Source organism: Panthera pardus, unplaced genomic scaffold (assembly GCF_024362965.1).
Source record: "Panthera pardus isolate Hobbes unplaced genomic scaffold, ASM2436296v1 HiC_scaffold_3, whole genome shotgun sequence".
NCBI lineage: Eukaryota > Metazoa > Chordata > Mammalia > Carnivora > Felidae > Panthera > Panthera pardus.
Genome location: NW_026526876.1, coordinates 19,124,797 through 19,142,608, shown reverse-complemented (window position 1 = coordinate 19,142,608; position 17,812 = coordinate 19,124,797). Strand labels below are relative to the sequence as shown.

Below are 17,812 nucleotides of genomic sequence, written 5' to 3'. Positions count from 1 at the left end.
AAATGACTAGGATTCCCACCAGGGGCTCCTGAGCTGCCAGGACATGGCTCTCTGGGAACAGTGGCACCTGCCCTAGGAGGAGGGCGTGATTCGTGGAGAGTCAGGCTGTCTGGCCCTGAAGCAGTGGCGGTGGGAGCAGAGGCTCAGCGGTGGCTCATAATTAGTAACGTTGCGTCCTGTCTGCTTCCAGCTGAGCGGGGGCCACACTGAGCCACTCTTCTCTTTATCAGCAGTGCCACTGGCAACGAGTCCTGTGGTGTGGAGGCCGACACCAAGCACAACGACACGGACCCGTGCTGGGGGCCCCTGCGCCGCGTGGACGCCTACCGCATCTACCTGGTGAGTGGCCTCGCCTCTGCCCAGCCTGGGTGGCTGGGGGCATTTGAACCAGAGAGGAGGGTCGGCACAGCTCCACGCTCTGGCTGGTTACTGGGGCCACGGCCCTGGGCACAAAACTGACCACGTTACTGAGGACGTAGCCTGTGTGTCCCGGTGACCAGGCCTCAGTCGCGCGTGCCTTGCAGCTGGCATTCGGGTCGTTGCCAGCTCCTGGCCCTGAACTCTTGTAAATTTCGCTCGGGGTTTGAGGGGCATCCTGAGCACAGCTCTTCAAGAGTGTCAGAACTAATTTTCCAGAGACTTGCCGCGTTTTGACCTTACTCCTGGCCAGCCCCGGAGCATATGGTAGGTGCCGGGCTTCCTGACTGGGCACGCAGGACTGAGCCATCTCACGGCTGGCCCTGACCGCACACAGGCTCTCCAGAGAGGGAAGGATCAGCCCAGCTCTCTCCCTGTCTTCCCTCCTCCCTGCAGACAAGGGAAGAAGATGAATCTCCAGGCTGTTCTCGGTTGCTCTGTGCCATTGGGGCGGGGAGAGTTGGAGCCGAAAACCACGCCACACGGGTCTTGGGGAATAAGATACGAAACCAGAGGCAGTTATTTATCTCTGCCTGCTTTGTGGGCGGGACTCAGAAATGCTTCCCTTTCCCTTTTGCGGCATCCATTAATATTCTCTGCCTCCTCTTGGTCCTCCTCAACCCTGACACATATTTAGGTGTGTGAGGTGACACACAGTTTGACACGTGGCCACTTGGCTGCTATGGGGCCGGGAGGCAGGGTTCAGGAGAGAGCTGAGCCTTTCGGGGAGTTGGCCTCCTTGTTATCTGTCCTGGCAAAGGCTTGTGTAGGACCTGCCAGCTGTGTCACCTGGTTTGGAGTTTGTTAACCCAGGGACACCGAAGGGTGGTTTTGCCTTCCCAGTCCTGCCCCGTGGACCTGCCGAAGGAGTCCTGTGGCCCAGGCCACGGGAGAGATTTGTTTTCCACTTCTGTGTTGCTGGAGCAGTCGAATGGTCTGGTGTTTCTCTCCCTCATTCACCTGTGGCTAGAATCATATCTCAGATCCACCCCCCCACTCCTGCCACCCCACCACAGGTCTGGTGGGGATTTGGTAGCAGGTTCATTCCCTGGCACTATTCCCTGCTTCCCCAGTCTGGGGGAGGGGGGCCGCTGGGAGGGCAGCCCAGCTGAGGCCTGTTAGCCTCTTAGCATTTAAACAGACCATCATTGATTAAATTAGCCAAAGTGTTAGTTAAATGTAAGGCTCTAGATCTCTAGATCCTAACTGGCTGAAGGAGGAGGTGGGGGAAAGGGTCCAAGAGGCTCAACACAGACACAGGAGCATATCCAGGGCAGAGGCACCAGACCTCAGGTGGGTCTTTCCACGAGAGACTGTTAGACTTTGTGCTGAATCTACCTGGCACGTCCCCTCCCCAGCAACACAGATACAGAGTACTGGGAATATTGGCTGCTGCCATTTGTCTGGTAAATTATTTAGAAGCGTTATTATTGCCTTATTAAATTGTTCCTTCACTTATTCCTGTAAACCTTCCACATGACGGGAGCCTCCCTCCTTGAATCTCAATAGCTCCCTGACCGAACAGAAGGAGCCGTTCAGGAAAGCAGACAGGCATTAATTACCGCCTTCAAATTTCAGATATTGCACTTACAACTCATAGGGCTGATTGCCACCGGGCCTGCCAAAGCTACAGAGATCGGAAGGGGAGGGTGAGCAGAAGCAGAGCCCGTTCTCTCTCGGTTGTTGCCCCCACCCCCACCCCCCACCTCCCAGTCCACCGCCAGGGGCCTGGGTTTTCTCAGAAGGTATTCAGTTCACATGTACTCTTCCGCCTGGTGTCGAGAAATTCAGGGCAGACAGGACTCCGCATTGTCTCAGATGTCATTTTACAACTTTGCGGGTAGCTCTGAAGAACGCACATCCCAACCTTCAACGCTGGCTGCTGTGCATCCACCTGCGGGCCTCCCACCCTCAGTATGCTGGAAGGGGTTTCCTTCCTTGGTCCTGAGCTCTGCTGCAGGTGACAGGGGCATTTCCCCCACCCCCCACGCCCCACCCCCACTCCCAGTCTGACCCACAGGGCTCATCCCTGTGTCTTCATTCCATCGTCATGTGGCCTCTTTAGATCATTAGGGAGGAGGGTTGTACTCCCCCCTCCCTGCCCCTCAGTCATTCACGTTCAGGAGATTGTTCATCCCTTCTAGAGACTCCCGTTAGGCCTCTTTCTACCAGCGGTTTCTGATTTTGGCAGCAGCCAGACAGATTTCACCAAAAGATGGGGCAAAGCATCAGGCAGCTTTAAAGCACCCCCACCCCATGCACAGTCACCTTGTCTCAGGGAGACGAGGCACCTACCCGGCCGGCATGTTTCGAAGGGCCTCATAAGAACCATCTCTTCGTTGCTATTCTGGGATGGTACATCCTGGGAAATAAGGATACAGGCTTTTATTTTGTGACTTAATTTTCAGAAAGTCCTTTGGAAATGATCTCGTCTGTGTCTTCCTAGGAATGCTACTGAAATGCACACACAGAATGAGAATATTTGGGATATTAACTATGCCCAGAGGCCAGCCTGTGTATGGCATCACGATAAGAAGGGAGCTTTCTCCACCGGCGGCCACCAGTCGCCTCCCAAAGCCCTTGACTTTAACAAATGGAAAATTCCTCCTCCCCTCCTGCACCCTGCGACCTCCGTCCACATCCTGTGATTGCCAGTGCAGCTGATATGAGTCAGTCTCTCTCTCTCTCCTTCTCTGAAGTAGTCACAGAACGGGGTGCTGGGAGTCAGGGGTCCCGTGAGTCATATGTGCTTTCCAGGGGCGTCCCCACAAGCCACTGCAGCTGGAGCCAGCAGTGAGTGACCTGGGCCATTGCAAGGGCCTGTGAGAATTAACATCAGGACCTGCTGTCAGCTGCTTGGATTCTTAGAACCCCACCCCCCGCCCGCCTCCCCTGCCCCTTTGAAGGATCAGTAGGAAAGTGTTGGGTGCCCCAACTCTTTCAAACCAGTAACCTGGCCTCCAGGCTGAGGAGTATCTTGGGATCCTTTCTGCAGAGTTTCTCCGGTTTCACTAGGAAACAAAGTCAGAATTGAGCATTTCATTCTCTCCTGTGCAGTGGGGAGGCAGGGACCAGTGGTGAAGTGGTAGGATTGTGTGTAAATCAGTTCCGTCCAGGAATCCAACCGTCCTGAGTGTCAGGGAGGCAGGACGTATGCTGCTGTCCCCTGGAGTCCAGGCCACTGCCAAGTGCTCGTTTCACTTCCTCGTCCCTGCGGTGCTTCCAGCCTGTCACTCCCACCCCTCGCCCAGGGCCTGGCCCTGTCATTGCCACCGCCTCTAGAGCGTCAGGGAAGCCCTAGGGCCACGGTGGGACTCCCCGAGTGCTGAAAGCTCCTCACGTTTCGCAGGAGCAGCCGCTGCCTCTTACAGGTAGACAGATGCTGCTGGGTGACCGGCAGCCCAGCAGGCACCGGCCAGGCAGAGCTGGGAGGGCAGATGGCAGAGCAGAGCTCATCCTGGCTGGAAACTCGGCTACAAACTGAGGGTACCAAGTGGGGGCCCCTTGTGGGCTGCCTTGGGACAGGACAAGGTCACCCTGGCTCGCCATCTTGCCTTGATACAAGAGCTGTGACAACCACCTCCAGGGCATGGGTGGCCCGGGAGAGAGATGGCAGCCTGCAAGTGCCTGGCAGATGACCTGCCGCCCTCTGCCGGACACCCCCTTGAAGAAGTGGGGTGTCTGTTGGGGGCTGAGGAGTTTAGGGAATTCTATCTACCGGACTCTTCCTAGAGGAGTAGGTTACCTAGAGGAGTAGGAGAGAGGGAGAGAGAATCCCAAGCAGGCTCTGCACTGTCAGCACAGAGCCCGATACAGAGCTCTGACTCACAACTAACTCACGAGCTGTGAGATCATGAGCTGAGCTGAAATCAAGAGTCAAACGCTCAATGGACTGAGCCACCCAGGTGCCTCAGTAGTCCCCCCTTTTCTTTTTAAATATTTTTGTTAATAGCATTTTTTAAGTTATTTTTTTTTTAATTTAAATCCAAGTTAGTTAACATACAGTGTAATAATGATCCCAGGAATAGAATTTAGTGATTCATCACTTACATATCATACCCAGTGCTCATCCAAACAAGTGTCCTCCTTAATGCCCATCACCCGTTTAGCCCATCCCCCCCACCCAACACCCGGCCAGCAACCCTCAGTTTGTCCTCTGTATTTAAGAGTCTCTTTTGGTTTGTCCCCCTCCCTGTTTTTATCTTATTTTTCCTTCTCTTCCCCTATGCTCATCCGTTCTGTTTCTTAAATTCCACACATGAGTGAGATCCTGTGATACTTGTCTTTCTCTGCCTGACTGATTTTGCTTAGTGTGATACATTCTAGTTCCATCCGCATTGTTGCAAACGGCAAGATCTCATTCTTTGTGATCACCAAGTAATATTCCATTATATATACACATATCACATCTTCTTTATCCATTCATCAGTAGGTGGACATTTGTGCTCTTTCCGTATGTTGGCTGTTGTCCATAGCGCTGCTATAAACATGGGGGTGCATGTGTCCCTTCAAGTCAGCACACCTGTATCCTCTGGATAAATACCTAACAGTGCAACCGCTGGGTCATAGGGTAGTTCTATTTTTAATTTTTTGAGGGACCTCCATACTCCCAACAGTCCCTTTTTTAAAACCCAGTGGTCTCTTCCTAAAACAGTACCACTCAAGGGGTAAATGTCCTCTTTGTGAGGAGGTGGCGAGGGGAGTGAGGTGCCTGCTGGCAGTGCCAGGCCACAGCCGGCCCTTCCTCCCACGGCGTTGGTGTGTGTGTGTACTGTGTCACCACTTACTTTCTGATGTGGCCCTCCCAGCCGCACAGTGAGGCATCATCCCACTTTACAGCAGAGAAAACTGACATGTGGGGACAGTGACTTCCCCTGGGCCGCAGGCGCGAGGCAGGGACAGGAGCCTGGCTCCTGGGGTTCCCGTCCCCATCCTCCAACCCTGGAAACAGGCTTGCTGGGCTTGCACGCAGCCCCACCATGAGGCCCGGGAGGAGGGGCAGGTCGCACCCATCTGTCAGCCCTTGGAGCTTGACGTTTACAGAGGGTTGCGGGCGACGCTGTCCAGGCGGGTGTGTGTTCAGTGATCCGTGTGTGTGCGCCCTGCCTGTCTGCCTGATGGATTTGCTGCCTGTCTTACCGCCCCTCGCTCCTAGATAGTAGAGCGGACTTCTCACACTCAAGGAGCTCTGGAATTGGACGCGTCTTCCCAAGGACGACTCCTGTCCCTGCCACAGCCTCTTTCTGTGTTCTTTCAGCATCAGCCACTGTGCCCTGGGGCTGTGGCATCTGCTAATAAGTGGGTCACCTCTGCCATCACTTGAATATGTATTCTTACCAATTCTGGGGCAGGAGGTGGCCTAGAGGCCTTCAGGACCAGCGAGGAAGAAAGTGAGTGTGGGCTAGCAAGGTTTCACAGCAGCAGTGACTCAACAGGACGTGGGGACTCTCGGGAACACTGCCGCACCCCTCCAGAGGCACCTCCATGCGCCCCAGAGCACAGTCCCAGTCGGATGAGGTATGGGTGCTGCCCCTGGATTTGCCACCATCAGGAATGTGGGATGGAATTCAGCAGTCAGCTAGGAAGGGTGGTGCCCGAGGGCTGGCGGGAACTGACAGGGCAGATGAGCTGTCTTTAGGGCAGGGCTCACAGGCTGGCTGTGTCTGGAAGCGGAGAGCAGGGTGCTAAGCCCACAAATGGCCTGATGACAGTTTCCCTTCTCTGGGCCACACTGCCCTCCTGTCTGACACACATGAGTTGGGGACTCGGTAACAGGCTGAGAGGAGATTCCTGGCTGCGTGGGGTTCTTACGGGGTCTGGAACATCAGAGTGCCTCCTTGGTGGGATGGTGACCGTTTGGCGACCACCAGGGAGACCCATCCTTTTTTCCCTTTTCTTCCTCCCTTCAGTGTGCTCCTTTCCTCTTCACTCAGTCCGGAGGCTCAGAAAGGTCCATTTGCTTGGCCTCTCACACTTTCTCCCCACTCACTCGTGGGAAGCTGCCAGTCTTACTGGGCACCCCCTGCAGGTGCAGTGAGTGGGGTAGCCCTGGTGACCCGGGCCTGACCGCGCTCTGGGAGCTCGGCTTGGTGCTGGTCTGCAGCGTCTTCTGCCAGCTGTGGAGTGTCCACTTGAGCCTCTGGGCGGACTCCTGCCTGAGGGCACGGTCTCCCCCACATGCTGGGCCTCTGCTTTCAACCCGTGATGCTGGGGCTCAAGGAAGAATGAGTGGATTTCTGCCCTACGCCCCAAGAATGTGTGTGCCCACAGTCCAGATGGGAGCCGGGGCTCTAATGTTGAGGGAATTCTGACTTCACACGAGCACTGGTGCTCACGTTGAAGTGACTGACTTTAAAGGATTAGCTTGTCTCTCTTTTTCAAGGAAATCAATAACACAGGAACAGGCCTGTCTTTTTCTTTCTCTCTCTCTCTTTTTTTTCTAGGGAGCTGTCTCTATATCTCATCCCGGGAATGGCCTCTTGTTTTTTGGTGTTTTCCATCCCCCTAGTCTAGCCCTTTCTAAATGAGATTCAGATTGTGCTGTCACTCATCCCAGCACTGGGTCTCTCAAACTCCTGCCAAGGGACCCCGTGAGCCCCCCAGCACCCCACCTGTCACCCACGGCCACTGCTGCCTGGGTGCAGCCTCCGGCCCATCCCCAGTGCCTGCCCAGCCGCTGCCCAACATGGCTCCAGACCATGGTGATCGCTGTCCCCTACCCCACCCCCAGCACGTTTGGGTGTTTGGCCCAAGCTTCCTCCCCCAGCTCAGTGAGAGGATTGTTGTTTTTGTCTTTAATGTGCTCTCAGGGACGTGGGTTTTGTCGGCTGGCTTTAAGCCAACCATCCATCACCCCCACGTCCCGCCTCTGCCACAGCCAGCACCTGACATCCGGGTCAGGGGATGACACCTAATGCCCAGCACTGCTTCCTCTGCACTCCCAGTAAAAATGCCAGGTGATGGGGGTTTGGATCACAAGATGGTGGGACTAGCTACTCCTGGACGGTCCCCACCATCCCTTCCCCAAGCCTCAGAGGCTGCTCGTTGCCATCGGTAGGGGTCCTGTGTTCTCTGTCCTCTTGGGTGAAGGGAACTTGCATCCTAGCTCCTGAGCCAGGTGAACTGCCCAGACCCCCCTGGTCACAGTGGCAGTTTGCGTGTCTTTCTGCCCCTGTTAGGGCGTCCCAGGTCTCTACCCCTGTATCTGTTGTCTGGGAAGTCACAAGTACGTGCTTACAAACACTGCTTGCCCAGAGCAAGCTGCTTTGACTCCTGGGCACATGGGCAGATGTCAGACTGACTTGCCTGGATTCTTGTCCTTCTACCCTGCCCCATCCTCAGTTCAACCAGGGAGGTGCTTTGGGATGGGGTGGGGGGGGGGAGTCATCCTGTGTGCCATAACCTGGCCACCCCACCCTCGCATAGTCAGCTCCTAAGAAACCCCACTATCCAAAAGTCCAAAATAAACTGGGGGGGGGGTATTATTTATTACAAAGTGCTCCCTTATTGTACAGAAGGACTCGCTGCAGGTTTCTCTTGAGTACTTGGTTTTCCTAGTGTGTGTAAAATGTCATTCTGTGAAAACTAAGTATTTATAAATAGAACTTTTAGAAGCCTGTCTCTTGTAAAGGGAGTATCCATGTGGTAACGTGCAAAGGTGCAGCAATCCAAAGCCCGGTGCTTGTGGAAGCAGGCAGACGTGGGGTTGGGGTGGACGTGAGCAGTCCACCTACGAGAGAGCTGAGGCTGTGCGCACGCGTGCGCACACACACACACACACACACACACACACACACACACACACAGGCTGGGAAGCTTCGCAGGGCTTATAAGTGTATACCCACAGCCTGCACTCCTGCACAGGCCAATTTGGTTGGGAAACTTCCAAATAGGTCTCCATGGGGAGTGTTCATCCCCGCTGGGGACCTTCTGCACTGTGCTTTTTCAGGACCATTTTATCCACACTCCACGCTGATCCCAGGCAGCCTGAGCTTGGGCTTGAGCGCACCTTCTCTGTGAGTAGTATGAGCAAGAATGGACACCTGGTTCCTCGCTCCGCAGGCGTCCTGGGCTGACCCTGTCACTGACCCCTGCATGTGTTTTAATCCGTTCCCCTCAAGCTGCTCCGGACTGACCCCAAACACTGCAGCCCAGGCCGCCTCCGTGCTCCACATCCCCTCTGCTTCCCTTTCTGGACAAAGAACTAAAAGTGACTTTGCATTCTCTGAGGAAACGTCCTGGTTGATTTCATACCTCCCACTCCCCTCCTGCCCCCTTTCCATCCCATTTCCCCCAGAAGTACAGGGAAAAAACTGCCATCTAGAACCCAGCAGCCCGCCAGTGGTTTCAGAGGAAGATGGAATGTTCTTGAATATTTTGTGCTAACTAAACTGGAAACTATACGTGCCAAACTATCTCCACCTCCCGTCCTGTGTCTGTGTCTCTCCGATGCCTTTGTTGCACAGAGAACCCTGGTACTCGGGACAGCCCTGCTGAGGTTCGTGGGGCTGTGCCTGCTCCCTGAGTGACGCTCACTCTCTGTTACAGGGTGTCTGTTGTGAGCAGAATCTGGTGTCTTTCTAAATAGCGCCCCAGGGCCCCACCAGTAATTGTTTAATTAAATAAAGCACTCATTCTAAAGTAATAACCGCGCTCCTCTGTGTTGCCGGCATCCCAGCCAGCGGCGCTAGCCGCGCAAGCTGCCGAGAATAAAAGTATCTGTGGACACGTTCTCCAGACCGTAGGGCAGCCCAGCAGAGAAAAGCAGGAGCCAAGGAAGCCCAGAGGGTTTGCAGCCAGCAGAGAGATGCCTATGGCCCGGGCATGATGGGCATCAGGGGAGCTGAACAATTAGGGTGCATATTAATGATGACATCTGATTAATTAGCATGAGCCCTGGCTGTCTCATGGGTTGGCTGAGAGCAGACCAGGTACATTTTAATAAGCCTTCAAGTGCAAAGGGAGGTGCCGACGAGTGTGTTGCTGAGCAGATGCTTCGTGGTGAGTGTGAATCTGGAAGGAAGGGTCACAGAGCGCAGCAGGGCACAGTAAGTTTGGCTACAGGAAGAACCTCATCTAGCTACCGATTGAGACGTTCTCTGAAAACCTTGACAAGAGGAGGCAAGACGCTGCCTGGCCAAGTGCTGGATGCCGACGGGGACTGAAAGGCCCCTGCCAGTCTGTGATGTGCACCTCTCACCACTGTAGGGAGGCTTTGCTCCACCCGTGAGCCCCTAGGAACACCGTCCAGCTCTGTGCCTTCCCCCAGGTCAGGAGCATGAGCCTGAACTCTGTCTCAAAGTTTGGTTCCAGGAACCAGCTTCAGGTACTTATTAAAAATACACATTCCTGGGTCCTGCCCCAGGCCGAATGTAGCAGATCTAAGGCTACAGGGCCCAGGAATCTGCATTTTCAACCAGTTCTGCAGACAAGTCTGTGCATTCTCCCCTTTGAGAAATTCTACTGGCAGAGGACCTGTCACAATGGTAAATGGTCTTGCCAGCCCCCAGTGTCCCGGGGAGAGGCCTGCTCTGGTCGCCCAGGCTACAGCAGTGGAGGCAGTGGTCAGGGACTTCATGTGCCTTGCCTCTTCCAGGGAAAGACGATGGCCACACGTCCACAGGTCTCCAGCCTGATGTCACAAGTGACATACTGGAGTTGATGACTCACACACTTCCATGCAGACAGGGAACAGCATCACCCCTCTGATCAGACTGTTTTTAGACTCCGGGTGTCCCCAGGAGAAAAGGGCTCCAGCAACATCCCTTTGCTAGTGGCTTCTTTGTTGATCCCGGGGCCAGCAGATTCCCCTGGGTCCCTATGGGTGGTGCTCTCAGCTTCCTCTTAGAGCCCATAGCATGCCAACCCCATGGAGAGGCCTTTACTCTGACCATCGACTAGGGGGGAAGCTGGAGATGTTAGTGTGATTTCTTATACCCAATTGGACAGAGCTTGTTAGCCAGCTTGATGCCCTGTCTCCCCTCCTTCCCCACCTCCAAGGTTACTCAGTATCGGCAAAGAATCCTGCTCCCTAATCTGTCTATTTCGAGGTCTGACGTCAGCAGAGAAGGGGTGGAGCCAGCTTGGCCTGTGCTCCTCTCTGCAGGGCTCCCATGTTCAGGGCACCTGACTTCCTTCCCTCCCTCCCCTCCAGCTCCAGCACGGAGCATTCCCACCGCCATCCGCTCTTCCCACACAGAGACAAGTGGGAAGAGTGGAACGGGGAAGGGAAGGCGCCAGGAGCACCCGCAGCCGTCACCTGGCGCCTCTCGTGGAGTGCCACACGAACGCCAGGCAGTTGAGGTGGCAGAGGGCAATGGCTCAGCCTCCTCGTGTCCTCAGGACAGGGACACCCAAAGCAGTCGGGTTCCAGCTCGTTACTAGAGGCGCTAACAGCTCTGCGTTAACTCAGCTCTAACGTCCACGAGGTGCGTGTACCAGCCAGTGAAAGTCAGCTTAACTCCCAACAGAATCAGGTGGTTGGGGGTGTGGGTGCTTTCCTCCAAAAAGAGAGAGACTCCCATCTCTGTCACTTGCCACAGAGTCCACCTGTTCCCCTCGAGTCCTCTTGCTCTTAGGACCAGTTGGCCCCCAGCCTGGCCCTGACAGCTCTTTCCAGGCCCTGGGTCACGTGGCCAAGCCAGACACGTTCCTCCAGCTTTCTCACGCGTGAGGCAGAGCACAGCCCTGGGGGAAGTAGTGCCGTGAACCCGTCATCTCCCCTTCCCTGACATCCAGCATAAACATACCGAGACCCAGAGCAGGTCTTGAATCTCCGTGGAGAGATTTCAAGTGGCTAAAAAGTGAGAACCGGTAAACCAAGCCTGCAGTGAAGGAGAAGTTAACATCTTGGCATCTGCTCACTCACGCTGGCTCCCGAGAGGCTCACCAGAAGGGCCCAGGTGGCACTGTTACCCATTTAGTGCCGTGGCCCACTGGCCAGGATATCCCTGCTGTGCCTTCTGTCTTCTGCCCCCAGAACTTACAGTTCAAATGAGTACAGTCCCTTTTAAGCCTTGTCCCATTAGGAAAGAGAAGAGTCTTCCCTGGGGCGCTCAGGGGAGCCTGGAGCCGGGGCGCAGGAGGCAGTGCTCAGCCCCAGCCCCGCAGTGCTGGCCCAGCCACCTCTAGGCATGAGGATTGCCTCAAGGCCATGGAGCTTTTCTGTGGTTTTATTCTCCTAATGTTAGTTGTAGGTCGACGTGGCTGTCCCTTCCCAGCTTAAAGCCTGTTCAAAGTTCCTCTCCACAAAGCAACATTTACACTCCTTTACGTGATGTGGTCTGCTCCGTTCTCCTTCTGGAACCTTCTCTCTCACCTCTGCCCCACACTCACCGACCATTGTCCTCCAGAGACGCTGGGTGCTCACATGACTCCATGCCCATCACGTGCCTTTCCCTTGCTTCAGAGTCTGACAAGCACTTATTCATTGGAAGCTGCACTCCAGTGTCTCCTTTGAAGTCATGTGGCCATTACTCTCCCCACCCCCCAAACCGCTGCCATGGCAATAATTGGACTTTTGTGTGTATTCAGGTACTGGGTCTCACTGTAAGCATCTCGAGGTCAGAGCTGTGCTCGATCCACACGTCTGGAGCCAGCATGGGCCTCACAGAGGGCAGTTGCTCTGTGAACATTTGAATGAGCGAGAGCACTCAGGTGCGTGGCCACTGCTGGGTCCGTGGACAGCACTGGCCCAGTCCCTCCATAAGCCCTTGGGGCTACTGATGCCCGTGGCTCATCACGGCTGGCAGCCACCACTCCCGCCAGAAATTCCACATCCAGCGGGCTTCTCCTTTCCCAAAGGCGCGGGTCAGCTTCTGTGCCTCGCTGCCAGGACAAAGCGACCCCTCAGCGTGGCCTTAGGGGCACCCTGTCTTTGGGGGCTGAAGGCAGAGGGGGACAATCGGGAGCTGTCCACATGCCAGGAGGTCTAGGGTGGCTCACCCATCACTGCCACCTCCTCTTTGGCGCCTGAAATGCAAGCAGTGAAGTGTTGGGACGGTGCCAGCTCCAGAGGCAGGTCTGTTTCTCTAGGCAGAGCCCCCAGCCTTCCTCCTGCACCCCCTCTGTCCCACCTGCCTCCTTGTCATCACTATCCTTAAAGCCCTCCCAGTCCAAGGTCAGACCTCTCTATCTTCTCACCTGGGCAGGTGGGTGCGGACCCACTTCTCACGTGCTCATGAGAAGCCACGCTGCCCTTAATAAGCCCGGATGGCGTATAATCATTAAGTGAGTGACTGTGTGGGTTTTCCACAATATTTATCTTTCCTCCCCCCAAACCACAAGGGTTGCAGTTCTGGCACCAAATCCTTGGAACTCTGCCCACCCCCAGGCACCATCTGGCTTCTGAGCTGAGGAAGAGACAGCACAGGCATGCAGGCCTGTCCTCCAGCGGGGCTGAGGGGAGCAGTGGCCATGCCAGGCTGACCCCACTGGACCGGACCAGCCCTCTCTCCACCCCCCACCCAGGAGGCAGCTTTGCAGGGGTGGGGGGGGGGTGTGGAGAGACTTTCTCTAGGGCATAATCAGGGGAGGCAGTAAGTGTCCTAAAAAAGGGGACCGGCCTTGAGTACACACAGCCTGAGTTCTGATCTGATCATTGCTGTGAGGTCTAGACAAGCTGTTTTGCCCCCCTTTTCCTCAGTCTTCTGGAGGGGAGCCAGTAACCAATTCACAGGGTGTCGGGGTCAGGAAGAGGTCTTCAATGGAAGCTGCTATTGTGTGAGCACCCAGGATGTGTTCAGTGGTGGCAGTTCTCTCGCCTTCAAGGAAAAGCCTTCTCTGGGTGACGGGTCAGCCTCCCAGGACATATCCAAAGGCTCCGGTGTGAGAGCGGCCTTTCCGTGGTCACAGCCATTCCCCCTGACAACAGCGTCCCCTCCAAACCCGGTTCCCGACCATCTCCCAACGAGGGGCTTGGGCCGAGGCAGGGGACACCTGACCAGGTATGTGGGGCTTGTCCCAATTCCAGAGGCCGGGGCAGGGGATCACGACGCAGTGGTGGAGACAGATGCCTGAGAGCCATGGCATGCCTTCTAGAAAGATGACCGTCCAGTGGCGGTCACAGCACGTGAGTCGTTTCCCGAGGGGTGCACAGCCAGGCCTCCTGGTACTGAGGGAGCCCTGCCATGGGTCGTGACCTTTCTCTCCCTGGTAGCTCTTTGAGCCACACGTCTTTAGCACAGAGTTCAGCAGCCAGGCTCCTCAATGAGACATCGTGGTGCTTGATGATTGAAACTTGGAATGAGTTTCCTGATCTTTGTTTTTTGCCATCTATGGGTTCAGGAGGAGATGCGTTTTTTTTTTTCCCTCTCTTTCTTTCTTTTGCCTCACAGAAGGAAAAGCATAAACGCAGGTTACAAACCTCAGGTCCCTAACTAAGAATTTCTATTTCATCGAAGCAGGGCAGAGGCTGTTTAGAGCAGAGGGTTCAGAGAAGGACGTTATCTGGGTCCTTTTCTCCATCTGCTTTATTTCCAGTTGCTTTGAGAAAAAAGCCGAAGATTTGGAGCAGGGGACATGGAAATGCTTTCAACTGTCAGTCACAGGCGGCTTTTCACTTGGTGTGTTTGGGGACTAACCCGGAGCAGGAAGTGCCTTGTGAGCACCCTGGCTGTCTCCAGGCTGACGGTGCTGGGAACCCAGGGAACAGCGTCACCCAGGCTCCTCAGGTATTGGCCAGGGGTGGTCCAGGGGTGCTGGGGACAGCCCTGTGTGCCCGCCCTCGGAGCTGGCGTGGAAGGTCCTGTCCCGGAGCGCTCGTCCTTTGCAGCCTGTGTTGTGGCTGTCACTCTCCTGCTGGCCTCCAGCAAGCCATTCCCTGAGCTCTCAGTCCGGAGCTTCTCCTCTGTTCTCTTCCGTGCCAGCCCCAGCATGCCTCTGGGAGGGGGCATGCTGGGCTTGTGACAGCTGGAGTTGTCTGCGTGTGCAGCGTTGGGAGCAGCGCCCCCATCCATGGTTTCTCCTGGAAGTCACTCTCCCAACCCCCCACCCCCATATCGAGACAAATCCTGTTTCCCCAGTATTTCAGCAAAGGTTGTTCAGGTGTGACCTCACTGGCCAGCCTCCTGCTCTGCGGGGAAGGTGCCCCAGAGTCTCCCCTCTTCTCAGTTGACCAGCAGAGGGACAAGGCTTTCCTCCTGATCCTGGTCTGATCGGCTGCGGTGTCGGTTTGGTTACTTGCCTCTGTCCTGTAGCTCAGGGGCCGCGTGAGGACGCCCTGCAGAGTCTCTACCTTTGGGCCCGTTATTGCCTTTGCTTGGGGCCCGGCATCTTCCAGCAAGTACACACTTGACTTTTGCAGGTATTGCGTGTCTCCACACTCACTCATTCTGAGTGGGGCTGACTTGTTTGATGGGAGTGGACTTGGTTTTCTGCTGCAGGGTGTCGTGAGGTGACAGCCGGAGAAGAGTGTGTGCTCTAGGAACGCACACTGTTTTAGAGTCCTTGGGCGTCAGCTCTCCATTTTTATTTTCAGGCATTACCTGAGTCTGCAATCTCTCGATCCCTTCTAGGTGAGGGCTTGGGAGGGTGGGGTGGCGCAGGGACAGTAAGATGCAGCACATTCTGGGGGGGGGGCGTTGGGCCGACGCGCATCTGTGCTGTGGGTGGCCAGGTGTCCTGAAAGAGGCATCCGGCCTCCAGCTGGCTCCATGACTCGTTCTCCACCGAGTAATGGTTGGGCGAAGGTTGGCCGCATCCCCATTGTGGTTGGGCTGGTGTCTGAAATGCAGCAGCCTGTCCTGGCAGAGCCCTCTCCCACAGCGAGGCTCCACAGGTGCTGCTCTGGGCCAGCCCCTCACGGAGCTGGGCCTTCGGAAAGTGGCCGCTCGGGAGTTTCACGTGAAAACACCGATCCTCCTGTAGAACCCAGACGCCCTCCTCTAGATGGTGCATCTCATCGCAGGGTTTTGGCAAGTGAGCTGTGATAATGGTTCCCTGGGCTTGACCACCGGGGCCTCTGCCTGTTGTCAGGCGCTCTCCATCCTCTGTGTGATGGCTGATCCTTTCTGTCTGGTTCGGAAGAACTTGAACTCCCCCACAGAGGATTTGGACCATTACTAAACTCGGGCACAGGTGATGGAAGTCCATTAGGAATAGTAGTGACCTGATGTTCTTTGGCTGGAGGTCCTCACTTGGGCTCTGTTTGCAGTCCCCCACCTGGGGTGTCTGGTGGACTGATAAGCGTGGGTGCAATAACACGGTCGGGTGCCGATACTCTTGGGGTCAGATGGCCAGTGCTGATGTTTGTTGAACACCTGTGCACACGTGATGTGCTTTGAGAAATTCATTAACGCTCCAGGGTCTCAAGGTTAGCCAGGGAGTGTCAGGATGCAAACACCTGCCCTGCGCACGTGGCCCTGAAACCTGTGGTCCCCCCCGGCGGTCCCTCGCTGACTCCAGGCTCCCCTCCTTTTTGCGGATAAATCTCCAGACATTGTCATTCAAGTTGAGAAAATAAAAACTCCCAAACCAAAATGTTCACAGCCACTTGAGAAATAAAAATAGAATCCTTGAACATTTCTTCACGCACTTCAAGGACGCCTGGAAAGTTCACTTCCCGTTTAGGGATGGGTTCATGCTGTGTTCTCATTAACCCCAATTAACTCTTAACCCCTAGCGCCCTGGAACGAAGACGGCCCTGTAAGCTGGGCGTTCATTTCTTTTATCATTAGAGATAGCCTCCGGGATCAGTCCAGAGCTCCGCTGTGCCCCCAGCGTGGCCCTGCCTTTGCCTGAGCCAGCAGTCCTGAGCCCTGCTCATGCCAATACCACGCCCCTGGTCAGCCCTGCGTGTTGAGGGCAGACCAGGCAGTATGTCACCATTCCCCTTCAAGACTTGTTACTTGTCACTCCTGCTACACTAACAGAGAAATCAAGCCCCCACCCACCTACCCCAAATGCCAGACCCAAAAGGCTCCAGATGGATCAGCTAGTCTTTTATGTTGAAACTCTGGGAGCTTGGGGTCCCTGGGTGGCTCAGTCGGTTGAGCCTCTTGACTCTTGGGTTTGGCTCAGGTCATGATCTCACAGTTCATGGGTTTGAGCCCCGCATCAGGCTCCACACTGACAGTGCAGAGCCTGCTTGGGATTCTCTCTCCCCCCACCTCGCTCTCTGCCCCTCCCCCACTCATCCTCCCTCCGTCCCTCTCTATCCCTCCTCCTCTCTAAATAAATGAATGAAACAAACTCCGGGAGCTGATGGGTGAAGGACAGAGGAAGCTGCTGATGCCTGAATCCTCGTGGAAACTCTATCTCACTGCCCTGTGGGAGCCACAAGCAGATGAGCCCCAAAGACCTCATTTTTTTATACTAAATATAATTTATTGTCAGATTGGTTTCCATAGAACACCCAGTGCTCATCCCAACAGGTGCCCTCCTCAATACCCATCACCCACTTTCCCCTCTCCCCCACCCCCCATTAACCCTCAGTTTGTTCTCAGTATTTAAGTCTCTTATGGTTTGCCTCCCTCCCTCTCTAACTTTTTCCCCCTTCCCCTCCCCCATGGTTCTCTATTAAGTTTCTTTCTCAGGATCCACATATGATTGAAAACATATGGTAACTGTCTTTCTCTGCCTGACTTATGTCACTCAGCGTAATACCCTCCAGTTCCATCCACGTTGCTGCAAGTGGCCAGATTTCATTCTTTCTCACTGCCAAGTAGCATTCCATTGTATATATAAACCACGTCTTCTTTATCCGTTCATCAGTTGATGGACATTTAGGCTCTTTCCATAATTTGGCTATTGTTGGCCCTCACTTTTAAAGGAACTAAATAACCCTGCAGGCACTCGGGGAGCTGGCCCATCTAGCAGGTCTCCCGGCCGCCACCTCGTCCGTGTTTGTAGGAGCACCAGCCAGGTTGCCCCACCTCCCTCAGCTCCACGCTACCCCTTGGCCCCAGGAGCCAGAGAACACTGCAGAAGCATCACCTTCATGCTTCGCTGGAACTGCTGGCTTCCTTGACCATTTGGCCTTCGTCCCCTCGGGATGCTGCCCCTTTGCTTATGTCTAGGTCGGGGGACAGAGCCTCCGGCCGGATCGACAGTCAGCTGTCTGCTTCTCTGCCAGGTTTCCTCCCCACCCCTTGTCACAGGAGGTAATTGGTGCATCCATCTTTGTCCCGTGGACTTGCTCAGGGGTTCTTAGGACATTTGTTCTGTGTGGTGGCTGTCGCTTAAGCACCTTGTTCTCTCCTGTCTTCTCTTTCACCCCTGAACAGCATGCCCTCTCCCCCCACCCCCCGCCCCTGCTCTGTTTTGAGGGGAGTGAAGTGGACTAGGAGTGCTGTTGAAGTTCACCCAAGTTTAAGTTCCGATCAGAAGCTGCGGTCCGCCGTGCCTCTTCCCAGCAGGAGAAGAAGTGACAGCAAACAGGATGTGGGGCTTTAATTTT

General features: G+C 55.1%; 1 protein-coding gene across 3 annotated transcripts in view; it reads left to right on the top strand.

The window, feature by feature from the left end:
* The window catches only part of TMEM104 (transmembrane protein 104), a 59,618-nt gene that overhangs the window by 16,510 nt on the left and 25,296 nt on the right, over window positions 1-17,812 (top strand). For 2 of the 3 annotated variants that reach the window (XM_019466311.2, XM_019466309.2), the window contains exon 8: window positions 231-339. In XM_019466311.2, the coding sequence (XP_019321856.1) occupies window positions 231-339 (109 nt within the window). The remainder of the gene's footprint in view (window positions 1-230; window positions 340-17,812) is intronic. The other variant, XM_019466310.2, reaches the window with a different exon arrangement.